The 23,000-nt window shown below is 40.6% G+C and overlaps 2 protein-coding genes across 8 annotated transcripts; both read right to left on the reverse strand.

Annotated features, from left to right (window-relative positions):
• Positions 1-98: 98 nt before the first annotated feature.
• Positions 99-8,134, reverse strand: fhdc4 (FH2 domain containing 4). The gene is made up of 12 exons (XM_030067263.1): positions 8,059-8,134; positions 6,933-7,516; positions 5,804-5,865; positions 4,988-5,090; positions 4,771-4,856; positions 4,568-4,668; positions 4,377-4,447; positions 4,176-4,283; positions 4,000-4,070; positions 3,780-3,897; positions 3,516-3,680; positions 99-3,411 (listed from the first exon to the last, which is right to left on the reverse strand). Exons 2-12 carry the CDS (start codon positions 7,323-7,325, stop codon positions 2,140-2,142), a joined length of 2,550 nt encoding a protein of 849 aa, XP_029923123.1. The 5' UTR covers positions 7,326-7,516; positions 8,059-8,134; the 3' UTR covers positions 99-2,139.
• A 3,176-nt stretch (positions 8,135-11,310) lies between these two features.
• LOC115370311 (arfaptin-2-like) lies at positions 11,311-19,442 on the reverse strand. 7 transcript variants are annotated; one of them, XM_030067287.1, is made up of 11 exons: positions 19,217-19,442; positions 18,903-19,011; positions 17,648-17,680; positions 16,921-17,029; positions 16,147-16,203; positions 15,445-15,531; positions 15,184-15,296; positions 14,318-14,539; positions 14,076-14,233; positions 13,785-13,959; positions 11,311-12,824 (listed from the first exon to the last, which is right to left on the reverse strand). In XM_030067287.1, exons 2-11 carry the CDS (start codon positions 18,999-19,001, stop codon positions 12,669-12,671), a joined length of 1,209 nt encoding a protein of 402 aa, XP_029923147.1. In that variant the 5' UTR covers positions 19,002-19,011; positions 19,217-19,442; the 3' UTR covers positions 11,311-12,668. The 7 variants fall into 7 exon arrangements, with proteins under 7 accessions (XP_029923147.1, XP_029923148.1, XP_029923149.1 ...); XM_030067288.1 differs by having other exon boundaries at positions 19,124-19,224; XM_030067289.1 differs by lacking the exon at positions 17,648-17,680.
• Between the last annotated feature and the right edge of the window lie 3,558 nt (positions 19,443-23,000).

The following is a 23,000-nucleotide window of genomic DNA, read 5'->3' on the forward strand; positions in this document are numbered from 1 at the left end:
GTATTTTATATTATTATTACATGATTCATTTAAAATAGGTTACAACCCTAACAAAGTCATAATCGCCAGCTGGTGTCTTAAGGTGATGCTATTACACTGCCACCCATAACATTAATGGTTTAATGACATTTTCAGCCTAGAGGGACTTTTTTTTATTATTGCATTTTATAAAAACTATTATCTACCACTCATTACATGATCAGCTGCTAAACTGCCCCTTCATTGTTCTCTTTTTTATGACATTCATTTTGGGGAATAAAAACAATTTTGTAGCTCATGCTGGTATCAGCATTTCTCTTCTGTGCTCCAAGGCATTTGATTGTTGCATAATGAGTAATAAGCAATACATGTGGGGGACACATTGTGTTTCTATTAAGCAATGCATGACAATTAGTGTCATTGTTTAATTGGAGAGGACAGCCATTGTCAGATGACCCTGGGAGTGAACCCAAAACACAAAATTATAAAAGTCCTGGCCCTCAACACTTTATTTATTTTATGCAAATTAGACTGTGTAAATGAGCAGTTATGATCATTGTGTTATTTATTAATGCATCATGAAACATTTGTTACAAATGCAATGCCACTGCCGTTACATACAAAGAACTGCCTTGACATATCAGCCATAGAAAAATGGTACTACAATCCTACTCTGGTGTTTTAAGCAATAAATGTTGGGGGATTAATTCTATATATTGTATTTAGTATATTGTGGAACCTAATTTGAACAGAAAAAGTTTGGACAGCTCACAATTTATTGGCAGTTTTCTTTGTTTTCATTATTTCAGCAGTTACATATCTCAAACCCCATACCTACTTCATCACAGAGAAACATAAAGATATTTATACTTTAGTGTTTACATGATAAAACAGATAAACAAGAGCAGAGCACTGTAATATAACTCGTTACCTCCAGGATAGTGGGGCACACATTTAAGAAAATGAAAAATAATTTCATTGCTGAAATGTCCTGCGTTATGTGAAAACTATGTTTCTGTGGTGTTAATGATTTAAACTGGTGCAATATAACCTGAGAAAACTGAAATCAAAAGAGCAAATCAGTTTAAGTCACACACCTAACTCCTAAAATGCATTGGCACAAGTTAATGCCTCCCTGATGCCCAGGGTTTGGCTGAGGGAGGCAGGGAGTTGTTGCCTGGCAGTGCCATACGCAGCATAGCAGAGACAAATGCTGGTACTTTTCATTATAATAGGTCACCAGGTGTTGGCTCTTTACCACGTTAAGCTCTCCTCAACTTTATTTGGGATTATCAGCCTTCATTTTGCCATGGAGCCACAATCACTCAGCTCTGCAGAGATACAGGCTGCCTTTGTAACACTGACCCATTTAAGACCAATACAATGGCTGAATTGAACAAGATCCTGAAAGCATCCACAACCTTCTGCATTTTTGCTGCGCTTCTGTGACAACAGAGAAAGAAAAAAAAAAGCTGGAAAACAAAGATATTTGTCTCTGTAAAAATGAAAAATAATATTCTTACGTTTGAAGCCAAAAATACCAATTCATCCATGTATCAAAAATAACAATAACACCAACCTTTTGATTCATTCCTTTTTCTACAATGCCATCTTACACTCACACTCTATGTTCAGTCATTCACGTACCTCGGCACATAACCTCTCCAGGGCAGGGTATTATAACTGTTGACTTTGCTAAAGGATACACACTGTAAGTCGTAATCCACTTGCCCAATTGATCAGAACACCCATATTCTTACCGGGATACTAAGATAAATTGAGAAAATGGTCAATCAGTTTTATAGTGACTATACATACTTGCTTACAAGACAATATAAAGATAGGTTGCCACCTAGTGGTACAACATGTAAAATACTCCACCCAACATCATCATTATCTCCTCCACATCTCTATAACCCAGACTTTCAGACTTTCTTCAACTTTCTTCACAACCATTAAACCTCATTATATATTAAATAGTGTTAAATTAAGATAACACAACATCTTAACCACAAGGGCAATTAGGTAAATTTCTCATTCATGGAGGTCATCACACAGCTTTTATGAATGTTAATTAAATGAACCAACAATAATACTAATTTTGTATGTGCTTCCCTCATATATGGATTTACAATTCTTTCATTACTTGAATGCAAAGACCTATACAAGAGAACCAGTACCCCTGCGGACAGTGTCCTTGCTGGCAGGCAATTTGCCCATATCTCCAAGGCGTTTGAGAAAGCCAAAAAATCCAGAGGTCTCAGTCTTAAGCCATGGACTCTTGGGGTTTATGGACTGCCCTTTTTTCTGAGGATGGTTTTGTGCAGCTTCCATTGTTGTGTCCTCTTGGTTTTGCTCCCCATGCTCTTTATCAAGAACAAGAGCAGAGGGAACATTTGGTTTACTTTTCTTCTCTGCCGATGGGGAACTCTGGTCCTGGGCACCATATTTTTTAGATTTGACAGAAACGTCATTAAAATCAAACTCCTGGTGTTGACCAGCACCTTCTGATGCAATCCTCCCTATGTCTTTTAATGCAGGTCTACGAGTTCTGTCTGAGGTCAGGGCACATGGATTATTTGCGTCTTCGTCACTCGTAGGGCTTTGAGCAGGGATACTAACAGTGTGGCGCCGATTAATGTTACTCTTAGAGGATAATTGAGTATTCAACACAAACTCAGCCAAATCCTCATTGCTAGTCTCTCCAAGGTATCTTTGTATGTCCTCGTTGAAGGTGCGGTGGCGAGGTGAGGCATTCGTCACGCCAGGTGATTTCTGATTCTCGAAACCATAATCCCCCGAGGACACACTGCTTCGATTTCTTTGAAAGTGCAAAACTTTCTTGGATGCTTCGCGTAATTTTTGGGCCTCTTCCTCGTTATTGTCTCCCAGGTCCTCCATGTCATCCTCAATGGTCCCTGAGAAAGGTCTGCCTGAGGAGGAACTGCTGTTGGTCCTACTGGTTGGGTGTGTAAAACCTTTATAGTCCACTTTTGTGTGTGTCTTCATCTCTGTGGTAGGTGGGACCACATCGGTTCCCCTGTTTTCCTTGCTCATGGATTGGGTTTCTTTCTGGGAAGAGTTCTCTGTCAGGTTAATTGCTGAATTCCATTCATTTTTGCAAACATCCTTAGCTCTTAACGAGTTTGCCCTCCTGTGATTTTCAGTGAGTTTTCCCTGAAAAATGATCTCTGATAGGCTCCCACTGTGGGGGCTTCCCGCAGTGGGGCTCCCATGGTTAGGGGAGGTCCTTCCCACCCTCCTCCTGGGTGAACGGTTGGTTAGGAAGTTCTGGAGAATGGACTCCAGAGCTACACCATCCATTTCTTTGTCCCTGAAAGAGCAGGTGGCTGTGGACCTGCGCTTGGTAGCACTCTGCAGTCTGTCTCTTTGTCTTCGTTTCACCTCTGCCATTTCTCGATCTCTGTTTTCCTGTAGAAAAACAATCACAGAGTCAAGGGACCAAGCATCAGAATTTTAAACAGTGACTCAACTGGAGAAAGCTTACTTACAAATACCAACAAACACAGGCTTACCTGAATGGCTCGCATAAATTTCTCACAGAAGGAGTGGAAAATGGAGCAGCATTCTTCCAGTTTGAATTTGCTGGGGTCTTCACAGAAGTATTCTGCCACAGAATCACTGACTGAGCGTAATGTCTGAAGTTCACTTTCTGTTTCTTCCAAGCAGGCCTCAGCATCCTAAATGGGGTCCAATTCAATGCATCAGGACATATAATCACCATCCACAGGTTATACAATTAGGCCAATTTGAATCAGACCAGAGAAAGGCTTCCAAACCTTTAGAAAATCCTCCATCTGTGCTTTTAGGTCTTCCTGTTTCATGGTGTCCGCCTTAGCATCTTGTACTTTCTTTACCTCTCGTTGAAACTCAGCTTCAACGTCACCTGTATTTAATCTAAATGCATGGTGAAAGATTAATCCTGACTGTGTAAATAAAAAACTCAAAAGATCATTTACATATACTGAGCGCCTTACTAATGAAAACGGCAATGTTTACCTTGCTGCAGCAGCAATGTGTTTGAGTTGTTCTGGAAATTTCAGCAGGGCCATATCAACCTTCTGGGCTTGCTGTGGTAAATACATAAGTTTGTACTGTGAGCACATTTTACAGATATACTCAGAGATGCAGTGGCTTTGCATCGCAATCAGATCAAGAGGATAAATAGTACTTGCCATCACCACATAATGCATGAGATTCATGCCAGGTTTGTTTGCTTTGGTGTCCACTAACTTCAAGAGAGATGCCATACGGAAGCCAACAGCACTGCCAGCGTAGCCACCCTGAGGTCAAATGAATAAAACAAGAGACTGAGATCTCAAGAAAAAACACTGGACAGCCATTAAAGGTTTCCACATCAGATATCAAACACTCACGGCATTCATGTAATTCCCAGTCTTCAGCACCAGACGGATGACAGAGTGGAGATTATCAGACTCTAACAGCTCTATGAAGAGATGCACATAGTTAATGGCTCTAAATGGGATTATGAGTCCATTTTTTTCTCTAAATGGAATTTAAGCCTTCATCATTTATTTCAAATCCAGGAAAAAAAAAAACACAATACCTGTTCCGGCGGTCGTCAAAACAGCAATGGATTTTTTCATTTCATCCAAACAGGGGAAAAACTCTTCTTTGAGCACTAAGCTGTTGAGACGCTCCTCATAACTAATACACACAAAGAGGACATTTTTCCATGTTTACTAAAACCCCCAGACCTTAAATATTTGGAGAAAAAAAAACACATAGAATGGTGTTCATGTAACTCACCTGGGTATCTTGACCAGCATCAGCATGAACAGATCTGCTTCAGGAACAGCAGAGTGATCGCCCTTGAAATTGACCAGCTGCCGCACCTGCATCCATTCACAGACCCAATTACACAAATTACACACTAGCAAGATTATGTTACTGTAATGGTTCAAATCCAAGCACCAAATAAGCATTACATAGCCATAAAAATTAACAGCTGGCACAGGTAATGTACCTCTCCTTCATCTGGCAGCAACTTGCACAACTCCCTCAGTTTCCCGGTACCAAAACTGAGACCAAACCCTGAACCAATGTCTTCGATCATGTCCTTAACAGGCCTGTGGAGGGAGATGGAGAGACAGGCACGGCGTCAGGCGCTTGCTGCCACCTACAGTGGGTGGTGTGTATTTTTTTGGTATTACTCATGCTTTGCTTTTGGGTTGGGACATCTCATGAGCTGTGTGTTTTCCTGTTCATGCAACACCCTTCAACATCTTCATAATATTTGAACCGCCAACACAGCAAGCCCCTGCCTGCTGAAATAGCTAAGTGAGCAGCAACATGTTTTACATTCTTCCAAAGCACACACTATACTGTAGATAAGAGCAGACAGAACATCCTATGGCAATGTTTAAGAGTAAGTTTGGAAAGAAAACAGATGATAGTATGGAACAAGAGGAGGAATTACATTGCATGCTTAGTGACTACAACAATCTGAGGGCAAAAATATGACATCATCACTTTCATTATTAAGTTTTCTTATTTCCTGTTAGGTGTGTTACCTTTTCCAAAATGCCTTGGGCAATACATTTATTTCTCAATAGGGGATCCACTGGTTACCTCAGGGTGGGGATACCTGTTCTAGCAGAGGAATACTGCAGACCTGGCCTGTTAGGACATGTTGGCTTTCAAAGAGCTACGGGTTTAAGGCAGCCATGTTGCAAACAACTCTGTCTGTCTCGTCCCATGTTTTTTTTTTTTTTTACACCAGAAACCGAGGAGCTTGCTGTGCAAAATGATTCACACCTTGGAAAAACTGCCCCTGACTCACCGCTTGAACTGTTTGAGGAAAATTCCAATGTTCATACTCCTCTTGGAACTGAGAACGGAAACCTGAGGAGACACAGACATACGGGTACAGTCAGCTTGTCAGTGGCAGCTGTTGAGATAGAGAAGGTATTGGCCTGAGTCCTGTGTGTGTGTCCTGTGTCTCGCAAGCACCTCAGCTTTCCAAACAGACAATCAATTCCAAAGGTTAAGAATTTGTTGGGCTGATTGAATTGTAACAATCAGGGCAAAGATACACAATTGCACCAGCGAGGCATATTGAGATGCATCTTGTCAAAGTCTTGCTTTAAAAAGGGTACATAGGTCAAAGTAAAAGTTTAGTTAAAGATTTCAGCCTACTTTCAGCAGCCCCGAATTTGACCTCTATTGATCCGCAGAAGTGGCAACTGGGTGGTTTCACTAGTGAGCATCATTAAAAAGATAAGACATGTAAAATATGTTTAGCTTGCATTTGGTTAAAAAAACTTCTTTAAATCCATTGCTTTTTTACATGAACAGAAGTAAGTGCAGCTTATTATATAGCTAACATACAGAATACAAGCACATAATAAGACTGTATGAGGATGTAACTACACCTTCCTTTAGCAAACAAATATAAAAAGGCTCCACCCTTGCATCGAGTGATTCTTAAACAAGTTTATGTGCCTGGGACAAACAGCTCAGGGAAACTACATCTGTGACAGTAAGGTGTACCAATAAACCCATCACTTCTCTACTGCTTCTAATGAAACATTTAATATAATGTTTTAACATTCCTTTGTGTGTCTTACTAAGAAAAGTGATGTTGGTTGCACTCTACTATAGATCATATGGATTATTCAGTGATAAGAGTGAGAGGAGGAATGAGTGGAACAGTGAAGATGATAATCTGGCCTAGGTCCTACATTAGTGAGCTGGCTGCAGTATGAAGGCTTTAGTCTGGGGATGCTTCCTGTGTATCTCAGCTACACGCCTAGAAAAAAAAAAATCAATCTAGGCCAAAAGAACATGTCTCCATATCTCGGTATTACGTAACAAAAAAAATACCAGACATTTCAATCTATTGCCACAAACCCTTGGGTTAAAGTGTGACTCTTTGATTAAACACTTTACACTTTGCTGGTTGCACTCACCAGTTCCCCTGCTGAGGCAGCAGCTGGCAGACCCCGCAGACTGCCGCGGCTGCTCTTTTGGTGCTGCTGGCCCTGGCCCTGCCGGCTGCGGCTAAACAGCTCCTCCATGTGATCAGTGTCCAGCTCATATTCTCCATAAGCCTTCTCTGCTGTCCAGATGTTGTGCTTGCCTACTACATGGTGTTTGGGAATGGTGTCCCAGTTGAAATTGCGTAGCGTGGAGCGCCGGTGCTCTCCCCGAGATTTGAGGCCGAAGCCATGTGGAGGTGGTGGGCAACCAGGGGCTGGAGGTGGTGGTGGTGGTGGTGGTGGTGGTGGTGGTGGTGGTGGTGGAGGAGGAGGAGGAAGAAGAGGAGGAGGGGGTGGTGGTGGTGGTGGACCACCTGTTTGCATCTTTTGCGTGGAAGCTGTCAGCAGGCGCGGGATGTAGTCATGGCCTCACTCATACATGCTGCCAGGTTCAGGGCCTGTCTTTGCACTCAAACGGCAGCGGTCTTGAATAAATGTTTTATAGGACTGTGTTATAGCCGCTTGTCCTTGAATGGTCTTTCCAATCTGTCATCAGTTAGGATGATGCAGTTAGACTGAAATAAAACAGGAACAGGGTGGGGTGAGACTTACTTAAATTCCCATTTACAAAACAACTAAACGCATTGCATGGTGATGAACAAGCCGATATTCACTTTCTCCACAAAACTCAGAAGTGGAATAGCAGCACTCTGTACGGCTGGTAACCCACATGAACACAACTGTAGTGAGCTAAACAGCAGTAACAGGAAGGTAACAAAACTACAGTGTTTCCAAATATAAAATTCTCAAATTCCTATGAGAATAGTGATGTTATAGAAATTACCATTAATTATGGTAAAGTCGAATAATCACAACTAAGTCCCTATATGAATATCAAAGCGTCTTTCCAGTATTACATCGTGAAAACAACGCACCGTGTCCAATAAGACTGACTTAATTTGCTTTATCTACAGTGTAACTTTGTAGGTCTAACTTATTATCAGGCTATATTATCATCAATCGTATTATTATAACAACGCTTTGACAATGTTATTCGGAATAGGCTATTGTAGGCTTTTTCGTCGGTCTCAGATAGAGATAATATAAAGATCCTTACCTTTGTTTGTTAGGCTACCGACAGTCTCTCCTTTATCCTATTTGTAAATCGGACGCTTTTCTTTCTGCCCTTCCTTTAAAACTTCAAAGGAAGTGAGTAACAACCGGGGCAGAGTGTGCGGAGTGTGTTGAAACTCTTACCTGCGTGGAAAGGACACGCCCAGGTAACTCGTTTACATCCATGATCCGCTTCTGCAGAAGCAGCGGGGTCTGCCTGGAGGCCGCTGCGGTTTGTGGTGGTTTTGCAGCTCCTGTCAGGAGCTGGTTGAGGGTCTGACTGTGATGAAAGTGACCGAGCGGGTCTTATAACAGACTGACCCTGCAGGGGGGCGGCTGGTGTCCCGCAGCTCATAGGCCACCCAGAGGAAACCCATTTCCCTGGGATTCTGCAGGTTTCAACAAACAGCCTCATACCAAGAGCAGAGAAGGTTACAGTAACATACTTCATAATAAAATATTCAAAATCAAAAAAAAAAAAAAAAAAAAAACATCCATCACTGACATTACACTATCCACCAATAAAATAACATGAGATAAAATAAAATAAATAAAAAATAAAATAAAATAAAGTGGCCCTGGACTTTGACCCAGCCTGGGCCACTGCACAGGCACACCGTCCAGACTCTCCACAGCCCCCGACCTGACCTCTGTCACACACAGCATGACTACACCAGCCCCAAACAGCGCCACCTGTCTGCATCGCAGCCAATGTACACTGATGTACAAGCATGCTGAACAATATTAGGCCCAGATAAGTGAAGCCAAATATTTTTTGATGTAAAGCAGAATGCCCCACCTGGTGTGTAAGATAGCCTGTCAATCAAGCTTAAACAGACACACACACACACACACACACACACACACACACACACACACACACACACACACACACATACACAAGGACAAGACATTTATACTATCAGCTTATGGGGGAAATAAATATGAAGAGATGTGTGTTTCCATAAATGGTTTGGTTAAGCATTAGCCTATCTGACAAACACAGGCAATCTTGTTTGTTTTGATTTGGGGTCAGAGTGTGTTTTTACTGTGTGTAGGCAAGTCACTACACAGCAAACACATCAGCTTACTGTCACAGAAATGATAAGCCCTAATGATGACAAAGATTGAATAATGCATTTGCATGCAACGTGTTTGGGGCTGTTATACCTGCCAGTTACATTTGGAAAGTAACCGTTCAAAGCCTGATCGCAGCACCTTGAGCCATGATGTTGGATTATTGCAACTTTTTTTAAAGAGACTGGTATATTTTTTAATTGTGTTTGGATTGATTTTTTTTTTTTCCAGGAAAAGCATCCAAAGTTAAACATTTGTTTGTACCAGTCACAGTAACAGAGAGAGACTGGAGGGACTGACCAGTGAGAGAACTCTTGGTTTACAAGACCAGACACCCAACAAAAAGTTGTGTCTCACCATAAAGTGACTTTAAAACGCAGACACTTTGATACCAAGGTACACTTTAACAAGAGGGGAGATTAGGGGTTTCTATAGAGGAAAAGCATAGATACAGTTTTTAAGCTGATATTCAGATTGGTACTTGATGTGAGGGCAGTCAAAAGCCCTATCCAGATGGGATTAGTTTTTCAGGGGGAGGCAGGATAATGCAATCATTACCAGGCCAGGTCTGAGATTTTAGTCCCATCAGAATGTGCCATGTCAGGAACTTTACCGGCCGCACATGTCTGCACAAAGAAATCATCCAGCCTGTTTGAGCCACAGCCAGCTGCGCTTTAAAATAACACCAGGTCAAACTGGTCTAGTCTTGACTGACATCTGTGCATTGGTGTGCAGTCATATCGGCCTGTCCTGGAGGGAGAGGTATCTAAGCTACCTGAAGATGTATACTTTTTCCATAAACAACAAATCATTTCAGGTCCAGTCTAGGCTGGCCCCAACTTCAGACAGGCCTGCAGGCCCTGAAGAAGGACTTAGAGGTTACAATATCCTGCACACAGAATGTGACAAGGATTTGGTTTTTAACATTTAATGTGTTAAACAGTTGTGGGAAACTCAAATAAGAACCAACTCGCCCCTCCCATCTTTGTAAATTTGTAGACACAACTCAGTTCCTGCAAACCGGTCCCACGCATTATCGCACACTTATGTCTCTGGAAATTCAGAGAAAAAAGGCTGTCTCAAATGTCAGATAATTATTATGTAACACCGCTGTTGGACGGAAACCTTTTATCTCCAAAAATGGAAAAAAGTGAAGGAAAGCAGCATAATATTCAATGCATTATACATATACAAATTGTAAAACAGCTGCCATAGATTGACAGACAGATAGATAGATACATAGATCGATAGATAGATATAGACAGAGACGGATAGATTTTTTTTATTGTTTCAATTTTTAACCATTTAACTCTGTTACATTCTATTTTACACTGCAAACTGAACTGCCACCACCCTGTACATATTGTACTTACATTTACTCTTAGCCCTTGATTTATTTTATCTTATGTTCAAATGGTTTTCTTGCATTTACACAATACTTTAGCTCTATTATTGCTCTATTTTCATTTTTTATTGTTATGGCCCTTATTTCTCCCACAGTCTCCAGGATTGCCACAAAAATACCTTTAACTGCATTTTTCTACCTGTGCAAATGTGTATGGGACAAATAAATCTTTGAAAACAAACTGGACATATTGCTTTTTCCTTTATAATTCAATTCCATTCTGCATTTTCGTGCTACGAAACATGTAGCTTTTTAACTACCTTAGAGCCACTGTCAATTCAATCATCTAAATATCACATGCAAAAGATAATTTTAATAAGGGGTTCTTATTCACCAAACAACAGTCCTTTTAGGACACTTTAAAACATTGGCATCCCCTTCTGAACAGTGTACTTAAAACTGATTACATCTAGGAACTAGATGAAACAAGCTGTACGTTGCTGTTTTATTTGATTGGAAAAATGAAATGGAAATAATTACCTTCGGTTTTTGTGGCCATGCTAGCTCATGTCTCGGCAAGTCAATTTGTCGGGGATTAGGACCATTCTGTTTTGATATGCTTGTGCTTACAGAAATGCATTTTGGCTTTTGTACGGTTTCCACTGAACTTCTGAATTATTCAACAGTTTCCATAGAACAGCAGCAACAGCAAGGGCTGCCTCCAAACTCTCAAAAACTGAAACACTGATTATTGATGAGTGGGCCGAACCAGCCACTTCATTAAGTAAAGAGTAAAACAGAGATCATTGTGAAATAATACTTACTCATGGAAAACATGTTAGGGATATATCAGACTGTATTGTCATGTACATAATTAAGGGTGCTTACATATTACACACAGTGTGACATTTCCGTACATATTTTCGGGGACAGTCTGTGGAAGCCTCCGATATCAAACTGACAGATCAGCGTAAACTGCACAGCTCAGGTAAGTGGGAACTAACATACAGCGGTCTTTATAAGAAATGCAGGACAACACAAGGACAATCAGCTGGTACTCAACTTGAAGGAGCTTTGAAGAGATGTAAAATATGTAAAATACAACTTTACAGTACAAAGAGACTGCTAACATAAATAACACCAAAATAAAAGAAGAAACATGTACTCATACATTCTATCCTGAAAAGGAAACTGAGATTCGTACCATGTGGCGATGTTTTTCTGTATCCAGCATTCCCATGCCGTTACTATATGTTATATTTTCAAATGTGTGAGACTGGAATCACATACAACTGTGATGTCTCAAAGGCCAAATTTGTAATAGTCGTATGGCGCCTCCTGCTGAAACATAGTGAAACATTGGCTTGGTGTCTTTCATTATGATTTATTATATATTCTGATTATTTTCATTAGATTTACAACATTTGTAAACCCCAAAATTCCTTATCTGAGCTTTTGATACAAGAACTGGCCTCACGTGGCTGCTCGACATGAATTTTACAAGTAGCTTTGAGGTTTGTTTGCGTTTGTAATGTCTGTAAACACTGGAGTAAAACAGACCATCAGTTTGTAGTTATGTTGGATTAATAAAGCTCCAAAAATGTAATTTTCATGTACAAGTAAAAACAAGAAGATATTTAAATATCCCAAAATTTAGACGGTCAAATTAATTAATGGATTGTGTCTTTAAGTAAGAGGAAAATCACTATATTTTTCCCCTCTAAGCATGTAAACAGTAAACTGACCATCCAGGTGATATGTTCTGAAATATTAAAGATGATTTAGACAACAACTAAAAAAAAAAAAACAATAATAATGCATGTGCAAAATCGCCCAGGGATTTCTCCACAATAGTATACTATACATAAATAAGAAGTGGTATACATGTAAATGATTGTGCTACCTAAAGTATAAGAAAGTAACAAGAAAGGTCTTTTTGTGAATTAACAAAAATCCTAAATACAACTGACAAAGTTGCACCTTCTATGAAAAATGAGTGATATTGAAAAACATCACAATGTGATTTCTCATGTTTTTCATCATCACTGCTCTCTACTGATCCTACAATATACTTCTTGTTTATGCAAATAATTCTTGTCCATCTAATCATCCAGCCACTGCTATGTCAACTTCTTCACTGACCAGTGTGTCACTGTACCTTTTGGTCTCAAAAAGCTGAGCCCTGAGACTCCTTACTGTTCCTCAAGCCAGGACGGCTTGTCTGATCCCGGGGGCTTTAGCTTTACATTGAACTGTATAAGAGTTTGTTCCAACTGCTGCTGGTTGCCAGCAAAGTAAGCTGAGATCGCATTGTGGAAGAGAAGCAGCTGCTTGTGCATCACCTTCACCTAGAAGATGAAATGAAACAAGAGAAGAAAAGCTGCCATTACAAATACAGTCTCCAAGTTACAAAGCACAGTCAGTGGGAGTTTGTTTAGAGGCGATGTTTCTGACATAGACACCAGCTGCTCATGCATCAGCGCTTGGCCAATCAACCTAAATGCCGCTGGCTGCATACTTCAAAGAGGGATTGTCGAGCGTTGAGCAGTTTGTTTAGAGAGATTTCAAGGCATGGAAGTCTTATAATCTGATACTGCTGATGTATAAATTTCACCTTCTTTCACTCTGCACAGTGAAAGATGCCAGAACTTCCAAAATAAAATATTCCTCCTGTCATTAACTGACTGCGGTTTTAAAGGTGTGGATCTGAGGATTGTGTTACATTGAGAGTCCTTAAGAACTCTCACCCTCTGTTCTATTTACTGCATCTGTGTGTGTGTGTGTGCGCACATGCATATAACGTGCCTGCTTCTTGTGTGTGAACTGCCCCATCTAAAATCATGCAAAAAGTCAACAAAGACAGTGTGCTGTGTGCCTCAATAAAGAAAACAGGCTTTGTCCACAGTTGCAGTTGATAGTGGAAAGTCTCACGTGGCACTTAACGCCTTATTTAACAATATCAACTGAAAAAGTATATAACAAATCAGTGGGGCATATGGAAACAATGACAGTTTGGCATGCATGTTTTCATGGCTGTTTTATCTTTTTCAAATATAGGGTCATGTGGGGTAAGGTCTGAATGGTGAAATTGTGAATTGCCTTGTAATGGGTATCTGGCCGTTCACACTTAGGTTCCTGCGTGGTCCAATCAGAGCTGAATATGTAAATGTCGGTTACATAGTGACATGCCTGCAAGCGACTCGCAGCGTCAAGAGACTAGAGACAGGAGCGAAACTTTTGCAGTAACACATGTGAGTGGCCAGTATCAGTTTCAAAATGCAGGATCCATGGGAACGTCAATCACAAACCTTGTTTTCCTCCAGGAATTTGAGTTTTATGGTGACATCACTGCGCAGCCTTTCATATTTGTCTCTGTGGATCTGGTACTCATGTTGGGCCATCTCAATGCGCACCATGGCGGCAGCGTCCCTCGGTCCCAGGCTGAGCTCCTCCAGATCAGAGCGGTAGGCATCAAACTCAAGTCTGCACATAGAAAAATAAAAGCTGTCAGTCACAGCCTGCCGCCTCAGTGAGATAAACAACTCTTTTAAGGGCTTAAAACAAAAAAAAATGGGCCAAAAAATGTCAGGCTTCTTTACCTTGCGTTCTCATACAGCTTAATGGTCATCAGAGTGTCCTCCATAGTTTTGTTGACCAGTGTGTTGATGCTTGACACGAAGAAGTTGATGGCACCAAGCAGAGCCTCCCCATTCTTGCACAACAGCTTCTGTGTTTCTGCGTTATACCCAAACTCATCCTGCAAGGGAAAAAAAAGGTGGTTTCATGCGCAAACTGCATCTGCGTTCAAATCAAAATAGGAATTTTAGTAATAAGGCCCTACCTGCAACTCCGGGGACTTCTGGCTGAGGTCAGCAAAAGTGTCTCCTAGGGCCTGTTGAGTCTGCACCATGTTGTGAAAATGGCTGGTGAGAGCAGTGGCCAGTCTTAGGATATTCTCGTACTTGTATTTGGTCTCTCGTAACACCTCGATTTGAGCCTCCAGTTCCAAGTCTACTGTCCGTGAGCCTCGGCCAAACCGCTCTGAGAACATCTGTTTGGTACACTGCAAAATATTGAATATGGACAAGGAGATTACATTAAACAAAAACATATCAGTGAGCGTACTAATTTTTCTTAAAGACAGCAAGATCAAACATCACATTATCCGTGAAGACTTCAATATTGATATTGTAACAATAGCGTAGCGTTGACTAATGGTGCATTCATGACACAGAAGAGAGCAGAGGCAACAGCTGCAACAGTCTAGTACATTCATTCCTTTACTGCAATGCAGCCTTTAAAACCAGGAAAAGACAACAATTTTGTCATATCACAATATTAAATCCAAATCTGCGATGATACCTAGTCTCGTATCACAGTGTGGAAATGACAAAATAACGATATTTACCCAAACCTTCTGTATAAAGTGATAAATCTCAGTCATGTAAAAAATACTTGAATAATAGAATAATAAACTTAATAGCTATCTAATGTAAGAACAATATGGATAAGCTTGGTGCCAACACATCTATCTTAAATGTCTGTTTGAAATGTCAAATACAACCATGCAAACCTAAGGAGATTGTTAGTGTTTATTGTGGATAAAATCTGTTCATTTTCATGGCCATACAGGTGGAAAATCTTTGGGGAGGATTATCAGGCTTTGGAGATTTACAAAATACAGTAACTAGAGTATACATGACGTACCTTGTATGTGTTGATGCCCCATTTCTTCACACTGTCCAGCTTCTCCACTGCCACACCACGAGAGACCTCTTCAGACGCCAAACCTGAATTACTGGGACTGTGGTGCATGGGCCCTTGAAGGAAATAACAGCGATGTAAAACACCCAAATGCAAACATGTGTTTTGCTACTGCAGTTTACCAGGCAGAGTGTGACACAAATGCTACGGCTATAATGAGAGTGAGCGAGCACAGTGAGGACATGGTGATGAAACCGGTGATACCTGGATGGTGGTCTGTTTGTTTGGCAAGTCGGCTGGCTGCAGACTGGCTGTGAGGGATGCTAACACCCCTGGATTTCATGCGGAGGTCTGAAATGAGCATGGCGGCGGTGGTGAGGGTGAGATGAAGGCATGTGAGACAAAGGTTTTGCAGTGAATTACACATCTGGAAAGCAGAGTACAAAGACTGGAAGGAGGTTGTTAGGCTCAATAAGAAAGCAAAAGAGATATGGATGGTGCAGGTTGGGGTGAGATGCATGTATAATGCAGTGCTAAGTTGGTAGTAAAAAAGGGAGCTGGAACGATCCTCCATGCAGGTTTCTCATGCAGAATGAAAGAGTTAATTAAAAAAAAAGATGAAAATGGACATAGGTATTCCACAATGGCAAACTGCATTTTACAATGTCAAAGAAGGCCATCATTATGAGAGACATTCATAAACACACCACTAAAATTAACAGCTCAGTAATACCAGGTTAGTGCATCCCTTATTTTGAAAGCTGTTCAAAAGAGTTGCTTGTTGCCGAAGACATTTCAATTTTGTGAGTTTAACAAGGGCAGGCAAGCTTGTAGAGAATTCCTTTGGTCAAGCAATATTAAAACCCTTTTATAAAAACAGAAAAGTAACACAAAGTAAGGTTAGGTTTGATAAAAAAATAAAATAAAATAAAAAAATGAAAAGGGCTTGTCAGAATACACAGCCACCTGGTCCTGTGCCTCGTCTTCTGTCCAGATACTGTGGGTTGAAGCGAACTGCAGGCCCTACGGGATATGGATGTTTGTAAACATGAACCATAAAACTAGAGGTCAGCAGCTCTCCACACTGCAGCAGCAGTAGAAAATAATGAGTGTAAGCCAGTGGGATGCAGCATAACACTTTTTGACAAGTCCAGCTTAAAGGGGCAATGAGTAATTTATGACTTCTATCAGCCTCTGTTTGGTGATGAGGGCATTGCCACCACATGGTCAGATCTTTTATGGGAGCCAGTAATGGACAGCAGAAACACAAAGTCACATTTTCATAATTAAAAGAGCAGAGATGCAACAAAAACATCTGGTGAAGAGGAAATATATCACAATGCAAAATAAGCATTTGGTCTTTTTTGCTTGTTTTTGGCTTGAGAAATAAATGGGTTGTGATGCTGATCGCTTACATGCAGCACCTTCCTCCATGTCTGAGAAGTTGACAATGAAAGGGGTGAGGTAGAAAAGATCAGAGAGTGAGTTTCTAAGAGCCACAAATCTCAGTTGCTGCCGAAATGTTGCCAAAATTTTTACTGATTAAAAACCCTATCAACCCTATCAAAACTCCACAGATATATATATTTTGTGATTCAGAACAGGAAAACTCTTGCTTAATGCACCTTTCATTTCATTCGAACAAAGGATATTAAGACTTTGTAATGTGAAAATAAACAACAAAGCAAAAACTGCACAGCATAAAAGTCACATTTTATTGATTTGAGGGGCTGGCGGTACCTTTGATGGAGCTGGTTGGAATGATGCCCCCTGCAGGTCCTCCATAACCTCCTGAGACAATGCTGGTTTCATTCAGGTTGGGCCCAGACACCATCACCTGCTGCAGATCCTGACAGATTGAAAACAGAAGATTGGCACTGTCATCCACAGTAGTAACACTAAACAGACGTGGTTTAGGATTCCTGAATTATCATGTGTTATTTTATTACCACGGACTCTTAACAAATAGGAAGATGTTATAGCGCACATGACGTCACGAGCAGAACAATGTAGTTTTGCGGCCAGACACATATCTGGAACATCTGGCCATCATTAACCTTGATTTCTACAGCAATTTAACATATACAGACATTTAGGGAGTTGGATTATGGTAAATCAGTGCAGATTATGCTAAATCCCAGAATTAAAAATTGAGTTGTGACGTTGATATTACTAACAAAGACATTTTGGTAAAATGCACAGAAATCATATATAACAGTTTTATGTCATAATAATGCATTTGAAAGCTAAAACTAAGTGATCTATTTACCCACAAATTATCTAAGCTGATAAGTTGCTTTTATGTGAATTTGTTCCTTAAACACTCATTTTAAACCCCAAAACTCCGATATCCACTACGTCTAATTTTTCAAACTACTACTACTGTTAATTGCCACACAAAGACACAAACAGGACGAACCCCCTGATACCACAGTTCATCTACTTTGTTTGGTTCTAGTTCCCCTACCTTCTCATCTATGCTCCATTGAACCTGTGCCGCCTGTGTGAGAGTGAGACACAAGACAATGCAGTACAGTAACAGAGCACTTGTTATGGGATTGGTCAAATGACTACAGAACACACTACTGAACAACAGCCAGGAGTGTAAGGCGTCCTCTCCGGCTCAATGATAATGATTCATCTGGCCTGTGGCTGCAGGAATACAAGGTGGTGGTGGTGGAGCTACATAGTCCAGTAATTTTAGGCCAAAATTGGGGTCAACCTAGGACAAATTGCAAGAGAAGCAAACTCAACTGATTTTGTATCCTCAGTTTGTCCTGAGTGAGGGGAAAAAAGTCCCAAGAAATCCCATTGGTGGAAAGTTTTGAAAATCACCTATTTATCACCACATATTACCAAAAAACACTGTTTTTAACACACAGGGGAAAGGGGGTCCAAATTTTACTTTCAGATATCACTATAAAAATTCACAAGTTGATTACACACACAAAGACAAGAAAAAAAGTCAGTTACAAGTTCTTTGAATTATTCTGTTTACACATGCATATCACACATTATTTGATTTGATATGCGCTAATAAGGAATATAAGGAATAAATGCCAGAACAGATATTTAAACAGTGAATTAAAAGGTTACTATATATATAGTAACCTTTTAATTCACCGTTATATAGTAACCTTTTAATTCAAGGTTACTGTATACATAGTAACCTTTTAATTCACTGTTTAAATGTCTCTTCTGGCATTTATTCCTTATATTCCTTATTAGCGCATATCAAATCAGATAATGTGTGATATGCATGTGTAAACAGAATAATTCAAAGAACTTGTAACTGACTTTTTTTCTTGTCTTTGTGTGTGTAATCAACTTGTGAATTTTTATAGTGATATCTGAAAGTAAAATTTGGAACCCCTTTCCCCTGTGTGTTAAAAACAGTGTTTTTTGGTAACATGTGGTCATAAATAGGTGATTTTCAAAACTTTCCACCAATGGGATTTCTTGGGACTGAGTTTTTTTCTCTTGCAATGTGTCCTAGGTTTTTTCATAAAATGACTGGACTAACATGGCTGCAGGCCTACAGTGCGTTAACGTTAGGTAACGGCTAGCCTCACGAGGTCTAAGCCTGTGCTGTCATGGTAACGTGGCAGAGACAGATACAGTAGCAAGAAAATAAATGAATTAATAACTAGTTAATATTGTCTTGTCCATATAAATTCAATAACACGGCACTCCTGGTGAGCGCAGGCACATATATGACTCACCTGCTCCAGGCTGTCATCTTCTGGCAGGCTCCCTGTGTCTCCATTGCTGTTAATGGGTATCTCCATGGTAGCAGCCTTACTCATGATACTGTCTGCCATAATGAAATCTCTGCAGGACAACACAATGCATTGACACGTTAGCTGGCAACCTGGAGTATGCTGTCACATTGCTTTTTCGACGGCTTTATAATCTACAGTGAGACCACAAGCAGCTTGCCTACACTGATGCTAGCTACCGATAATCTGGCAGCTAATAGCAGCGGTGCTGATGTGGCTAGTGCTTGACAGCTAGCTTCCTAAGCTACTGTAGCAACCTGATATTGGAGGTGAGTCCAGTCGCCGCAGGAGCAAAGACGCCGTTGTTTGATGCGGACACCAGTCGTGAAAATGTTAAATAATGTCAACGGGACAAGCACCGTTGTCTTTTTATTTTTTCTTTAATGTTGACTGGATGCTAAATCCATGATTATCCAGGGGCGTTCACGTTATCTGCCTCCTTCCATTCCTGGACTATTCGGCCAGAAAATCCCTGCATCCAGCCAGCAGCTTTGGCTACTCCACTTCAAAATAAAAGTTTGTGTTGTTGCTATATCGTTGTGGGCGAGTAGTCAAACACAAAAAAGTCATGTAAACCGCGCAACGTGATTAATAATTGCTGTTTTATGTGTGCTGGTGTGCCTGTTTAAGTCTGGCACTGCATACGATGAAGGGATACTGTTATTTTGAAGGACACACCTTTCAGTTGGCTGCCATCGCCAAGCCTCCTCCCACGCTCCATCTTCCACGTCGTGCAGCGCTGACGTAGCTTTATCCCTCTGCTGTAGTGCTATTCTTGTCCTGAAGATGTCGCTAACAGCTCGGTAAATAATGTGAAATAAATCTCACCTCATACTGTGCATCACTGCCCCTCAGTAACTGGCTTCGGGCACCTGATCCACCAAGTTTTGTGAATATGAAAAGTGTTGTTGTCAAGCCCTGCGTGTAACATTAATTCCACTGTTTCTAGAAATCAAACCGTAAATGCAGTCATTGGCTTTGGGCTCGCAAGGGGCCTCGTGACAGACCTCACCCTTAAACACTGACCACACTTTCAATTATCTGCCTCATTTGTTTCAATCAGGAGTGTGAAGGAATTGCACGTGGCCTCCAAATGTGAAGGGTTCTCTGGGATTACTCCAGGCCTGAATAAAAAGCCCTCACTCTCACACTCCCAGTTTATTACAATGGGGAAAAAGTTAGTTTCTCTCGATATGCTGATTTCCTGTGATGTATTTTCACTTCCATAACTCAGGCTGAGAAAACTGGATCATTCTTTCTCATATAGACAGACTTCCTCTGGCTTCGTTGCATGCATTAGACATTCAGAGTGACAGAGTATAAAATGACATAATCACAGAGGGTCATGTTTTTTTCTCTCTTAATCAAGGAATCTACTTGTCAGAGAAGAATTTGCTTGGGGAGACATCTGCAGGAGTCTGTATCCTTTGCTTTTGTACTGCATATGCCTACTGAATATTTGCCTTAACCCAAAGTCACCTGCAGTAGATGTTTTGAGGATTATGTTGGACAAGGTAGGTGACTAGAAGCTGTTAAGAACAAACACACACTGTGGAGCTTGTGTCCTCTTGACAATGTCAGTGCACCAGTGTTGCAGTGAGTGTTTACATGTATAAAAATGCGATTCCCTCTCTTGCACCTTTTGACAGGAACTCAAGGTGATTCTGACAAAGTTGGCCCAACAGTTTTGAGGCTACGTGACAGCAAAATATAATATGAGAGAGAAATAAAAATTATACTTTTGCTTCGAGAGCCAGTACGTAAGAGTACAGCACATGAATACTATGGAATGTGAACCTTTATTGGACCACAGTGCATATGCAAGCCATCAATATGTATTTTTTACCACAGACAACATTTGAACCACAGAAATCTAAAGCTAACAAGAGGCTGTTGATGTTGCATTCACTTCATGGCTGAATATTTGAATTGTTTAGCAAACTGCTTTAGTTCCTTTTTAGTGAGTGAATAATTGAAAGAACATGTTTTGACTTAACATTCGAGCAGTGACTAACTCGACATCCTTCAGCCGGGGCCCTTTGACCTGCACATTATTCATGGACCACAAACAGCCTGCTGTTGCTGCAGCTTGAATTTTAAAACCGCTTGTTTTGTTTTGTTGGAATGGAAGAAAAGGAAATCACGTGCAGCAGTTAGATACCCGTATTGCACAAGACCGCAAAGCTGCAACAGGCCAATTAAGAGTTATTAAACTGGAGTTTAATCAAATTCACTCATGGTTCAACATGGTAATAATAAACATCGCAGGTCTAGCTTCATAACAGCAAGCAGACTTTCAAGAAGGGGGAATGATTCCAGACACTGAACAGCCTTTACTCTGACCCTCAACTAGAAATTTTAAGATATCAGATTTTCAAACAGGAAGATGTAAACTTGGGCTACATTAATGCAGCAGCTGAAAGTGTCCAGATTCTGATTTGTTCTCAGATCTGATCTTGTTTGCATGGTCAAAAAAAGTCATTTGCATGCCAGTCAATCTTCACAATTACTGAAATAGTGGTGCAGGCAGTCATTTCTTGAATAGTTTGCTGGTGACAGTTTGCCAGCTGTTAAGGCTGAGGGCAAGAAATCAAAAAAGGCTTTGACTGAAGCATCTTCCCATATATCTATTAAATTTGCAACCTCCTGTCTCCCTGTCGTTGTTGCTGTGATCCTCCATATTTTGTTTTGGCCCAACCCTGCTGACAATAAATGAATAATGACGCTCTGACAGTGATGTGAGCGTGCTCAGTGGGAAGGAAAAAAACACATGAATCCTGATCTAAGCGTTCACACGGCCATCACATCACCAAGAATCAGATGAATTAGAACCACATATGAAAGTGGCCCAAGCGAACTGAAAAAGTCACATTCAATGTGATTTTTTGCTGTTCACACTGCCATAAAAAAATCAGATCTGTGTCACATTTGAGAGGGAAAAAAAAAAAAACAGATTTAGGCCACTTTTTACTGGCTGTCTGAACATAGCCTTGCAGCAGCAGCCAGGGCTATAAACACAGCTCACACTGAGTGGGACTGTTCCCACTCAGTATTCAAATATGCTCAAATTGCAATCCATTTCTAGACAACATGGCAAGAAATACATGCAGAAGAGAGCATGACATGGAGGTGAGTGAGAAAAGGAGCACATATTGATGGTTTAAATGATGCCAAAATCAAAGTCTGACTTTTCCTTTTGAAAATCAATGTCAAGAGACTGAATATGATCTTGGAGCACTATTTTAGTCTGAAAATCTCACCGTTGGTCATATGTGTGATGTTTTGGTTCAAGTATGAACTTACCACATTGGCCACTTCCCGTGGAATTGCTGCGTAAAATATGATTTGTTATGTCACACACAGGGTGAGGGAGGTAGAGTGGGGCAGGACTGAGTGTGCGTACAAAATGCACACTCCCCCCCGCTGTGTTGACTCCATATCTCCGACCCCGGTGGCAGTCATACATTTAAATCAAGACCAAGTTAGATTTTAAAGGTTTTGGCTGGGACTCTTTTGAGTATGTATATCACAAAGCCAAACAAATGTATGCGTGTGAGGGGAGCGTGAGACCTAAATGGCAGCGTGCCCCACCCCCCTGTCATTTTCAAGAACTGTTCATCTTGTTTTTTAATGATCATTAAGCACGCTTCCAGATGTTGGGAGGCAATTCATCCTCACACGGTCCCCTGTGCTCTTCGGCAGCAAACAGAATGCCGGAGTGAAAATGAGGAATCCAGACAAACATTGCAAAGACGCATTTTTTTTTTAGTTTCTTTGCCAGCCATGTCATATTTCCATGGGAAAACAACTACAAAGATTACTCAGTTTTTACGTTAAATAGCATATGGAGCTGATCTTTTTACAGTGTCTTTAATGTGCCATTTCAAATAAATTGTCAGCCTTTTTTTTTAAATTAGTGGTTAAATCATTGCTTTCTCAGAGAAACAGTAATTCATCATCATTATGGATCTGTGTTATCTGTGACTGTGAATGTCAAGTTTGAATGTTTAAAAAGGCACCATTAAGAAATAAAGAAAATAA

Source organism: Myripristis murdjan, chromosome 13 (assembly GCF_902150065.1).
Source record: "Myripristis murdjan chromosome 13, fMyrMur1.1, whole genome shotgun sequence".
Classification (NCBI taxonomy): Eukaryota; Metazoa; Chordata; class Actinopteri; order Holocentriformes; family Holocentridae; genus Myripristis; species Myripristis murdjan.

Excerpts from the sequence above, each read along its gene's own strand:
- fhdc4 (XM_030067263.1), bottom strand. The coding sequence starts at position 7,325 with ATGCAAACAGGTGGTCCACCACCACCACCACCCCCTCCTCCTCTTCTT. Across the intron at positions 4,448-4,567 it reads TTTGACGACCGCCGGAACAG|AGCTGTTAGAGTCTGATAAT; the intron begins GTATTGTGTTTT and ends ATCTCTTCATAG. Across the intron at positions 4,071-4,175 it reads TCATGCATTATGTGGTGATG|CAAGCCCAGAAGGTTGATAT; the intron begins GCAAGTACTATT and ends TATTTACCACAG.
- LOC115370311 (XM_030067287.1), bottom strand. The coding sequence starts at position 19,001 with ATGGCAGACAGTATCATGAGTAAGGCTGCTACCATGGAGATACCCATT. Across the intron at positions 17,681-18,902 it reads AAGATGACAGCCTGGAGCAG|GCGGCACAGGTTCAATGGAG; the intron begins GTGAGTCATATA and ends ACTCTCACACAG. Across the intron at positions 16,204-16,920 it reads TCCAACCAGCTCCATCAAAG|GGCCTGCAGTTCGCTTCAAC; the intron begins GTACCGCCAGCC and ends CATATCCCGTAG.